The sequence below is a fragment of the Lissotriton helveticus genome, chromosome 6, assembly GCF_964261635.1.
Source record: "Lissotriton helveticus chromosome 6, aLisHel1.1, whole genome shotgun sequence".
NCBI lineage: Eukaryota > Metazoa > Chordata > Amphibia > Caudata > Salamandridae > Lissotriton > Lissotriton helveticus.
In genome coordinates, this window is record NC_136067.1 from 1,793,012,397 (window position 1) to 1,793,024,421 (window position 12,025).

The 12,025-nt window shown below is 47.9% G+C and overlaps 1 protein-coding gene across 1 annotated transcript in view; it reads left to right on the forward strand.

Annotated features, from left to right (window-relative positions):
- The window catches only part of THADA (THADA armadillo repeat containing), a 1,377,633-nt gene that overhangs the window by 162,406 nt on the left and 1,203,202 nt on the right, over positions 1 to 12,025 (forward strand). The window contains exons 15-16 of the mRNA XM_078649688.1: positions 3,372 to 3,500; positions 4,940 to 5,063. Of these exons, the coding sequence (XP_078505814.1) occupies positions 3,372 to 3,500; positions 4,940 to 5,063 (253 nt within the window). The remainder of the gene's footprint in view (positions 1 to 3,371; positions 3,501 to 4,939; positions 5,064 to 12,025) is intronic.

Here is a 12,025-nt window from a genome sequence, read left to right on the forward strand (position 1 = left end):
AAGACGTGGGTAGAAAACAAGGATTAAGAGGCGATGTCCTCGCCTGCAGCACAACTTTCTTGTAGTAACAATGAATGTGGAAATAGGAAGCCAATTTTTTACAGCCTAGCATGGTTAGGGCGGTGTTGGTCCTATGCTTAACGACCTAGATGCTGCACTGGCAAACAGACTGGCCTTTTCATACCTAGACCCTATGGCCTAAAGACGTGGGTGGAAAACTAGGAATAGGAGGTGATGTCCTGGTCTACAGCAGAATTTTGTAGTAGCCATAAATGTGCCGTGGCACTGCCACTGGGTCACTGTACTGCACACGGGATATTGTGGCACTGCCACTGGGTCACTGTACTGCACACGGGATATTATTCCTAATAAAGGTCATTCTACAGGGCACTCTCCGTAACACTAATTCAATCACAAAACATGGGACACAAACTGAGGCTATGCTTGACATTTACTGTCGAAGTGTTAATGAGTAGTCATCTGGCGCTAATTTTATCTAAAACTTAGCAAGTGATGGTAATGTAAGACTGGCACGTGGACAGCAGTTATCGCCAGAAACACTAATGGTTTGTGTTTATCTTTTCCATTTATGTATGACCGGGTCCATGGTGGATACCTGGAGTGCTCCACATCACAACAGCTGCAACAGGTGGACAGCCCAAGGGATGCTTACGTCAGTCACGGCTGGGTCCATGGCGGATATCTGAGGGGTGCTCCACACCGCAACATCAGCAGCGGGTGGACGTCAAAAGGGAAGCATACGGCGAGAAAGAGGACACCCAAGGGCCCAAGTAGTGCGGGCAGGTGTAAGTGCTACCCATTCCCTAAGGTGGAAGTGGGAATTGTCACCCAGGTTTTCTTGGTCTTTTCCTGGTTCTTGCAGTTTCTCAAACCTGTGATGCAGGGGAGGAACTCATCACCAGAAGTGGAGGAGCTACAACGTCCCAGCACAAGCCACAGGCTGGACGCGGGACAGGGAAGATCTGGTTTGGGGGTCTGTGCCTTGGTCAGTTCAGGAACTTTTTTCAGGGACTCTTAGCTCAGCAGCCCGACCCCCCGTCAGTGGTGATACTTCACCTAGGGGGGAAATGACTTGGCCAAACTTGGGAGGCGAATACTCATTGAGGAGTTCATCTCCACTGCGGGTGGGTCTTCAGGACTTGCCCGGGTGGCACAGTAGTAGGGTCTCAACTTATCCCGGTGCATAATTCTACCTGGTGAGGGGAGTCCATTTGACGGAGGAAGGAAAGGTCCTGTGGTCTGATAATGTCAGGGCCTGGTTGGAGGGTTTTGCTAAAGTGAGTACTTTCTAGGGTAGGTCAAGGCAGGGGGAGGCCAGATCGTCGGTTAACAATGCTGGCCTGTGGCGGTAAGGTCATGACCGGTGAGCACATATTTAAGGTCTGAGGGGGCGGGCGTCATCCTATGGAGGTTCCCGCCCAGGGGGAGGGGCCTTCGGGCCACTCCTAGAACTCCAGGGGCAAGGTAATTGATGCTTCAAAGGAGCGCGGGTAGGAGTAGTCACGCTTTCCTTAGGCTGGTAGCCACCCCGCGCGCGTATACTCATGACGTCACCGGATGGCGCAGAGTAAGTGCCCTCCTTTAGTGGGTAAATGGAGTTCACGGCGTAGACCGGGCAATTCCCGGGGCACGACTGCGCATGCGCACGGCTCTAGGTGAGGCGCAGCTTGTAGGACTTGACACCGGTTAGTGACCTTGCCATATGGCCAGAAATGTACAGAAATCAAGTTGAGGATGTTAGATTCGGTTAGGAAACAACATGTATTAGAGTTTTGTTAAAGTTAGCCTCTCAAACTTGTTGATGATATTGTATCTAATGTCCTGCTGATTTTTGTATAAATTGTTGACCATGCAATTAAAACCTTTTTTAATTTCATATCTTAATAAATACGGCCGGGGGACTAGCCCCCGCCTTCCAAAGATAAAGAAGCCTCATGTTCATGTTTCTGGGTGTTGGGTGCCGGATTGGGGGGGGGCGGCAGCCAGTCGCTGACCATGTGAAAAGGGGGGGCCCTCGGCCCCCCCGCACGCATGGCGGCGCGGCGACCGCTTCCCCTCCTTCCCCTTGTTTGCCTCTCGGTGGTGGGGGCGGGCCCTTGGGCGCGACCCACCACCGATTGGCTGGCGGCCCCCCTGACCCGGATACCAGTGGAGGATGTCCGGGTTAGGGGGGGCGGGCTACTGGAGGGGCGGGGCGGAGGGGCGTCGCTACTCCGCCTGGCCCCTTGGGAATAAAGAGGCGGGGAGCGCCCGGGAGACCCCCTTGTCCCTGGACGCTCCCCCACAGGACGGTGTGCCCCGCGCTCGGGGCTTCTTTGTTTTCCCACCCACCATCCCTGGAACAAAAGTCTAGTTTGAGCGTAATTTTGCTGGCGTATTGTTAACATGTCTCTCATGCGTAATTGAACTTTATCTGGACTGTATATTTTGATGATGTAATTTGCTTTAGGAATTTTTCCCTTTGTAGCGAACTGTGTGTAAGGTGTTCTGATACCAATTGTGTTTAGGCCCCTTTTCCCTTTGTAGCGAACGGTGTGTAAAATGCTTTGATGCCATCTGTGTTTAGGCCTTTTTTCCCTTTGTAGCTTTACGTTGATGCTGTTATTTATTAGTCAGTGTAGCTGTCCTTTAGAATTTTTTCCCATAGGTCGTCGTATTTATTAGGTATGGGGCATGCGGTAAGGTCATGACCGGTGAGCACATATTTAAGGTCTGAGGGGGCGGGCATCATCCTATGGAGGTTCCCGCCCAGGGGGAGGGGCCTTCGGGCCACTCCTAGAACTCCAGGGGCAAGGTAATTGATGCTTCAAAGGAGCGCGGGTAGGAGTAGTCACGCTTTCCTTAGGCTGGTAGCCACCCCGCGCGCGTATACTCATGACGTCACCGGATGGCGCAGAGTAAGGGCCCTCCTTTAGTGGGTAAATGGAGTTCACGGCGTAGACCGGGCAATTCCCGGGGCACGACTGCGCATGCGCACGGCTCTAGGTGAGGCGCAGCTTGTAGGACCTGACACCGGTTAGTGACCTTGCCATATGGCCAGAAATGTACAGAAATCAAGTTGAGGATGTTAGATTCGGTTAGGAGACAACATGTATTAGAGTTTTGTTAAAGTTAGCCTCTCAAACTTGTTGATGATATTGTATCTAATGTCCTGCTGATTTTTGTATAAATTGTTGACCATGCAATTAAAACCTTTTTTAATTTCATATCTTAATAAATACGGCGGGGGGACTAGCCCCCGCCTTCCAAAGATAAAGAAGCCTCATGTTCATGTTTCTGGGTGTTGGGTGCCGGATTGGGGGGGGGGGGGGGGGGCGGCCGCCAGTCGCTGACCATGCTGCATTTTTTAGCTATTTTGTAGGATTCAAGAAAGTTCACAAGTGCTGTATAAACTGGAGCAAAGTAAAAACAAGTTGGCGTCTGTCAGTGAACCAGATGCAACTGCGTGGGATCCCTCTGTGGCCTTGAAGCGTTATGAGGTGAGAAAAACAAGCTGTCACAAAAAGGGGGAACATTTAGTTACCCTTAAAAATCGGTCAATCCCTATACCAGGCGGCATATTGTCTAGAAAACCAATGATAAACAAACCTTACGTGAACGTAACTACTGGTGCACAAGTTGATCCATGTTTTGTACAAGCTCGATGTGACTTGTCTATAGTTCAACTTTATCCCATTAGTGTTTATGGTCGCTGTTACTAGGAGGAGAAGTTGCAAAGTTTTTTTTTGTGCAAAACTTCCTAAACGTCTATAGAAACTTTGCAGCATTGATTACATAGTTTTCCGCTTTGCCACTTACTTGTGAACATTGTGACTTTTGCAACAATTTGTGTCAGGCATAGTGCTAATCAACGTGGACAAAATGTCACTACATGAGTAAATCTCCCTGAAAACAGTTGTTGTTTCCTCCACAGTGCCATCCTGCATAGAAAAACTCTGCTGAAGGCAAATTTGTTGTGAAATGCTTATATTTCACAACTTGTGTGGGCTCAGTTAGAATGACCAATATCTGCAATGCGTAACCTTCTCAGAAGGCATCATAGGCATTGTGGAAAGGCCACTTTAATATCACTAGTGATAACACAGCATTCCCTCTCCATCCACTTCTCTATGATCAGTTCATCTGAAATTGAAAGAGACCCATTTGGAGGCCTAGATGATTAATTCCTCTGGACAATTGTACCAGGGATCCCAGATAAAATACATTTGAGATGATGAGTGAAACAGTGCTGTTGTCAAGAGCAGATTTCTTCAGTAATACACAGGGGACCTTATCCCTCAGCACCTGCTAGTGTAATAAAGGGTCTACAAGCGAAAGTGGAATTTGTTCTTTCAGCATGAAACAGCTGTGCTGCACACACTGAAGAAGACAGTATGCCAAAGAAACCTATAAGGAAATACTTTTTTAAATAATACTTACCTTTTGCAAATTCTAATAATCGATTGTCTTGCCCCAGTTGCTTTTAAATAGAATTTCATGTTGTGAAATGCACTTGAAGGCTGGATTGCCATGAATATAATGTTGTTCGTTCTTCCACTGAAAGTTACACCTCCTAAAATATTTTATCTCATCTATTTCTATTCACATTGAATAATTATTCTTGTTTGCTCGCAAGCTTTGAACCTACTTTGGTTTTTTCCTTGTCTATCCTATTTGCAATCAGCAAATTATTGTCAAGAGACGTGTTTTAATAGGCTTTGGCTTCACTCGCTATTCCACATCACAATTTAATAATTCTACCATCTATTTTGTATTGTGATTTGTTATTTTTGATAAGCTGCATAACATTTGGAATAAAAGAACATCCTGTATAATGTAATCACCTATACGTATTTACATTTTCTATTTATGTGATGGTAACTCTACTGTTTGTAATTCATTACGATCCATACATTGTTTTCTTTTATTTTTTTTCCAGGAGTTCATGTTATCCCTGAGTAACAGCCTGTTTGAAGCTCTATTTCCTGGCTCCTCCCATTCAACCAGATTTTCTGCCTTGACTATCTTGGAAACAATAGCGGATATATTTTGTGCTCCAGAAGGTAGGTCCTAGGATTTATGTAATGGCATACAGTGCAAATGTATGTTCATTATGAAACTACTGATATAACGCTTCCTATTTTTAACAAAGCATTTAAATAATATTGTTCAAAGTATGTATGTGTATGGTATTTCTATAGCGTGATCCTCTCCAAAAGGCTGTAGAGCACTGTACATGGTCAAAGCCAAGCTTAAAGTTGGCAAGTAATAAGAGAGGAAGCTTAGTTAAGGATGTTTAATGTATTGTGATGTGGTGTTCTGTATAGAGGTAAGTCTTCAACTCCTTCCTAAATTGGAGCAGTCTTGGGACAGTCATGATGGGTATGGGGATGTTCAAAATGCATAGATGGAAAAGGCCAGCTCGCTTGTCATTTCTTTTTTACACTTTATAGTCTGCAATCTGATGGTGTCCTGGATGAGGGTGTGCCGAGAACCACCATAGGTGGTGAGCATGTCTGCAAATAAGCCTGGGTACTGGTGTGATGGCTATTGGTGCAGTTTGGCAAGGGGAGCAAATGGAGTTCCGTCAGGGTGGGGGTGATGTGATAATATTTCCTCAGGCCTGAATGAAACATGCTGCGGCATGTTGGATGCTCCTTAAGGAAATGCCAGCAGGGAACCTGGGAGACCAATGAGTAAGGCATTGCCATCTTCAAGAGTGCAAGGGCTTGAACAGCAGTTCTGAACTCGCTTTCGGAAATAAATGGTTTGACTTTCTTTTGAAAGATAGCGGCTGCTACTGAGCGTGGGTGGTACGGCGAGAGGAGGAGGAGGGAGATGGGATACAAAAAAAATTAACTTTCATCAGTGCCACCGCTTCTGCTCCGTCCTCTTCTGGCGAAGCAACTCCCAGAATCATCTGGTCAATCACAACACTGCCTTACAGCAGCGTTGTGATTGGTCTGAGCGCCGTGGTTTGGCGCTCAGATGGGGTCTTGGAGGCTGGACATGTTCCCCACCAGGCTGTGTAATACAGCTTGGTGCGGAAGATTCAAACTGCACATGATGGTTTGGCCGGCCCGAGAGGGCAAGCGAAGCAGTCATGCACACATAGGGAGTGTGCTTTGTAGGAGAGTACGGTCTGCTTTCCTATGGTCACCCCACTTTTTGCTTTACTGGTTCTCAACTTTAATGTGGCTGTGGACCTGCTAACCAGACCCACAGCCCTGCTGTTCTCTCTCTAAATTCATACCATGTACTTTAGGTACATAACCAATTGGGAAATGGGTCACCTTTGTGAGCCCCTGTGTAGTGTACCATAGGTACCCAGGGCATAGGTGCATCCAAGGCTTACCAGGGGCTGCAGCATATCTTATGCCACCAAATTGACACAACTGGCTGATCACTCAGCTGGGGCAAGGTTGTGTAATCACCCCTTGCTTCGGTATAGTATTCCTATACCTACCATTATATATAGACACATATATACCTATAACTGACTCCAATGGCAGTCCTTGACAATCCTGAAGGCAGAGTGCTTGGTTTTATGTGAGATGAGGCTCTAGCATGAGCTGAGCCTGTCTGCAGCTTTCAGAACCATCTCCTTATAGCTGTTCTATGATATAGCCTTACCATATACTCTTAAGTGCATTATAATCCTGGCGGTCATTGCTAACTTTGGTTTGGCTTTATCAAAACATGTCGTGTAAGGTGTCATACGCTTTGGAATACTACCCCCTCGCCAGTTCTGGCGACGGGGGTAGAATTCCACCCTTCTAGAGGGAGAAGACATGTTGTTCCTGTTAATCCCGGTTAAAGTTAACCAGAGCCTCAGCATCACAAAATGGATGCTGCTGTCACAGACACAAGTCTGACCTCCTGCTGCTGGGAGTCCTTCCAGCGAAGGAGGCTTGGACAATAGATTTCCTGCCTTGGGAGGTGCTAGCACCACCCCAGACAGGCCTTAGTGTATTGGGGCAGGGAGGGCTGAATGAAATGAGACACTGCCTGGGGCACACAAGGTGCTCCATGCATAGTCTGGTTGAAACCAGTTGCTGGGGCACTCCAGCCCCAGCTCTGGCGCGAAACTGGACAAAGGGAAAGGGGTGTAACCAACCCCTTCCCTGGTCCCACCCATAGGAGGGACCTATCAGGTAATCCACCCCCTTTGATTAGTATAAAGGTAGGAGCTGAGTCTAGAGACTTTAGATTAATCCTGAACTGAAACTTGAAACGAAACTCTGGACCTTCGATGATCTACTTTACAGAAGACGACTGAATAATCTCCCTTGTGGTCAAGGAGTGACCACCCTGTGCAAACAGGCACCATCCAGCGATCAGCGTTTGCTTTGTCGACGCTCCTGCCGGAGCCCGAGCACAGAGCCTGACAAGCACTGGACTTCCAGACTTCCTTGAGCCCGATCCATAGCCACAGCAAAGCTGAGACCTGTGGAGGCGACGAGAGACGTGGGACCGGACATCTTGAAAAACCTGCTCCTTGCTACTTGTGCAGCTTCTGAGACACCCTCAAAGTTGTGCATTGGGGATTGAGAAGCCCCAGCCGGACACCTTTTGCACCGACGCACAGCCCCCCACACTCACCGAGTGCTGCGTGGGGCCTGCTAGTACTTTTGTGCTCGACGCGTCTGTCCGGTCGCTTGCCCGTTGGCTAGTGGCCTCTGTGACGACAAACCCTTGAATTTGAACCGCCTGCCTGGTTGCTCCAGGTTGACCCCTGCTTCCCTAAAAAGGAGAAGCCCCCCAGACCTTGCTGGTCTGAACAGAAGCCCATCTTTGATTCCTGTGTGGGTTGCATTTGCCAAGGCCTGTTGACTCCAATCCGGAAGCCGACACCGCCGACAGCGGGAGCATTCGTAGGACAGTCCGCCTCCAGCTCCTGTTCCTCGTTGACCCCTCTTGGTCCACGTGGCTGCAGAGACAAGCTTTGCATCTTCACCTGATCGCATCCGACATCGCCAGGTTCCTTCCTGGTTCCTTCCTGGTCACTGGCTAGTGACCCAGACTCTGTCCCCTCTGCTTTCAGGTACTCTTCATCCTCGATCCACCCTTGGATCCAACCGGACACTTCTCTCCTGGTCGCCTGCAGCATCTTTTTACAGGTCTCCATAGGATTCAGCGACGAAACCCGACACATCTTGACACCTATGCACCCGGCTCCTGTGGGTGAGGTAACACGAGTACTCCAGTGCTTCTGTGGGTATTGACTATCCAAGTGTCCCTGTTTTCAGTGGCTTTCTCCTAGTTCATCCGGAAGTGTCCTAAATCAACTAGTTTCTAACTTGTACGTTCCCATTGTATCCCTATGGTAACTCGCGTGTGTGTGTAGACACTGCACACGCTTCTCGTGGGCCTCCTGCTCCCTAACTATTGTTAGCTCAGTGTAGCCCCAGCGATTCCCTAGGCCTATTCCTTGTTCGTGACGTGGTTCTTATACCACTATTTTAGTATATGGTCTTCAGCGCCCCTAGGGCTCGACTGTATTTTGTGCAACTTATTGTATGATAATTGAGTAAATTGTTATGTGCTTTAGCCTCTGACCGAATAAAGAGTTCAGAGGGGTTGTTTTTATAATATATACATATATATTTTATATATAACCTGTGTGGTGTCCTTTCGTTTGGTATTCAAGGGGTTACATATGGTAAAACAGCTGGCTTCACATGCTCTCTGAAGTTTTAGCCTAAGACTGCTTTGTCCATGCTACCACTAGGATAGCTGGTCTATAAGGTTGACTTTACAACCACAACCATAAGGGTTGTTTGTACTGATAAAGGGTGCCCACTAGAATAGTGGACATCCCATATCAGGCCAACTTCTCACATTGGTGTGCAGCAGTTGGGATAAGAGCTTGCTGTTGTTTTACCAATTGTAATCTTAAGATATCATTTGAAAGATCACATTAGGTACCTATAGGTACATATAACAAGTCTTATAATACTTTAAGTTCTACTGAACTTAGTTGTTGTAGAGCAAAGGGCTTAGCACACCCTGACTACAACTCCTAGAGAGGTTCTAGTAGGAAACACTTAGTGTAGGTAGGTGCACACACCACACCTCACTAGATCATGTCTCTGAGAGCAGAACCAAGTGGATCTCTCCCAGTGGACGTAGATACTCCAAGGATACCTTCCAGATATGATACCCTAACTTTCCAAGATTTAAGGCACTTGTGCACATCTAGAAGGTTAAAACAGGGTTCCAACCCGACCCTCAGACACCTGATTGAGCTCATGGAGGAATATGATGCTCTCAAGGCCTCTAGCAACGGTCTGTCAGTCAGTGGAGATGAGGTACTACCCTCAACAGAAGATGCCCCAGACCCTACTGTCATAGATGATGAGGAAGCGGTGGAGGAGGAAGATTCTGAGGAAGAGGTAGGCAGCCAGGTCCAAGTTAGAAGACTTAGCCAGGCTAACCTAAGCCTACATGGGGCTGAAGATGGGCTAGCTCCATACAGGCCTCTAAGTGGACTTAACCAGAGGTATAGGAGGAGAAGGTCCCACTCCAGGGACTCTCTCCACTCTAATGCTTCTAGGCACTCTAATGGCTCTACTCAGAGGGGAATGACTTCTCCTCAGAGGAGAGAACATCCGGCAAGGATGAAGGAAGTCAATCCGAGGATCCAGAGAGAGGAAACTGCCCTCGCCAAGGAGAAACTTGCACTTGCCAGAGAGCAACAATTGAGTGGGTTAGAACCCACTGGTGGCAGCAATATCCCTAAGGATAAAGACAGGTCCTATGATAGTAGAAACCTGAGTAAGATTGTGCCCCCCTACAAAGTTGGGGATGGCATCCACAAATGGATAACTGCTTTGGAGAGGGCCTGCAAAGTACAGCAGGTACCCCAAAGTCAGTGGGCAGCAATCTTGTGGCTCTCCTTTTCAAAAAAAGGAAGAGACAAGCTCCTCACAGTTAGTGATGATGATGCTAACAATTACACTGTCCTGAAGAGTGCTCTGATTGATGGGTTTGGCTTAAGCACTGAGCAATACAGGTTGTTGTTCAGGGATACCCAGAAGACACAGACTCAGGACTGGACTGATTTTGTTGATTGTGCCACTAAGGCTTTGGAAGGCTGGTTACTGGTAAGTAAAGTTAAGGACTATACACCTGCACCCCCTAGTTCAGTTAACAGTGGTGGTTCCCAACCCAAGGCTATAGTATGGTTAACCCTGGGTACTGAGATGGATTCTGGCCTAGTCAGGATACCAACTCAGGCTGTTCTTGTCTGTGATGTGGACATGGCAATGTCCTGTACTGTGAGTCTCAGTACCCTGGGCAAGTACAGGCAAACACCTTTGATTAATGATAAAGTGGCTCAGGCCTACAGGGACACATGTGCCAGTGTCACCATGCTGACACCTAATTTTGTGGACCCTGGACAGATTGTACTGGGTGATAATTACCTGGTGACCAATGCAAGCAATGTCACTACTACACATAGTGTGGCAGTTGTTAACTTCTCCTGGGGAGGGGTAACTGGCCTCAAAAGAGTTGTGGTAAGTGCAGATCTCCCTGGAGAGTGTCTGTTGGGCAATGATCTTGAATCCTCAGTATGATCAGAAGTGGAGTATAGGACCCATGCAGAGATGTTAGGCATATCAGCTCATGTCTTTGCTGTGACCAGGTCACAGGCCAAAAAGTGCCAAACTGAACAGGCCTTGGATACTGAAACTATGGACCAAGTGCCATCCAAGAGAAAGAGCAGTAGGGTTAAGGCATTGCCTTCCTCCTTGCCTCAAAGTGAAGATCAGCCTTCTCAGGAAGCTGATAGTGAGACCACTGAAGGAACTGTCAAAGAAGAACTTGAGCCTGAACAGGTTGAGTGTCTTGGGACAGGGGGACCTTCAAGGGCAGACTTGAGGCAAGCACAGTTAGACTGCCCCTCTCTAGGACCCCTCAGACAGAAAGCTGCTGCTGAGGCTGCTGGGAATGCTACAGGAACCCATAAAGTATACTGGGATGAAGGACTCCTTTATTCAGAGGCTAGAGACCCCAAGTGTGGTGCTTCCAGGAGGTTGGTCATACCTCTGGTATTTAGGGGTTTCCTTCTTACCTTAGCCCATGATATTCCCCTAGCAGGACATCTAGGCCAGAACAAGACTTGGGGCAGGCTTGTCGCTCACTTTCACTGGCCCCATATGTCAGAAGATACCAAGGAGTTTTGTCGCTCCTGTGTGACCTGCCAAGCCAGTGGCAAATCAGGTGGCACAACAAAGGCCTCCCTTATACCACTACCTGTGGTGGGGGTTCCCTTTGAAAGAGTAGGGATTGACATTGTTGGACCAATGGATCCCCAAACAGCCTCTGGGCACAGATTTCTACTGGTGGTAGTGGATCATGCCACCAGGTATCCAGAAGTTATTCCCCTGAGGACCACCACAGCACCTGTGGTGGCAAGAGCTCTCCTGGGAGTTTTCTCAAGAGTGGGCTTTCCGAAGGAGATTGTCTCAGATAGAGGTGCAAACTTTATGTCTGGGTACCTGACTGCAATGTAGAAGGAGTGTGGTGTAAATTACAAATTCACTACCCATATCATCCACAGTGCAATCGCCTTGTTGAAAGATTTAACAATACCTTGAAGGGCATGATTAAGGGTTTACCTGAAAAGCTTAGGCGCAGATGGGATATCCTTCTGCCCTGCCTTCTGTTTGCTTACAGAGGGGTCCCACAAAAAGGGGTTGGCTACAGCCCTTTTGAACTTTGGTTTGGGCATCCTGTAAGGGGACCCCTATGTCTGGTGAAGGAAGCATGGGAGTTAACTCTCAAAAAGCCTAAACAAGACATAGTGGACTATGTACTTGATCACCGCTCCAGGATGGCCGAATACATGAAGAAGGCTTCTAAAAACCCAGAGGCTAGCCAAGAACTTCAAAAAGCTTGGCATGCCCAAAAGGATTTGCTGACTGTGTACCAGCCAGGACAGAAAGTGTGGGTGTTGGAGCCAGTGGCCCCAGCAGCACTCCCAAGACAAATGGTCTGGACCCCACACAATTGTTGAGCA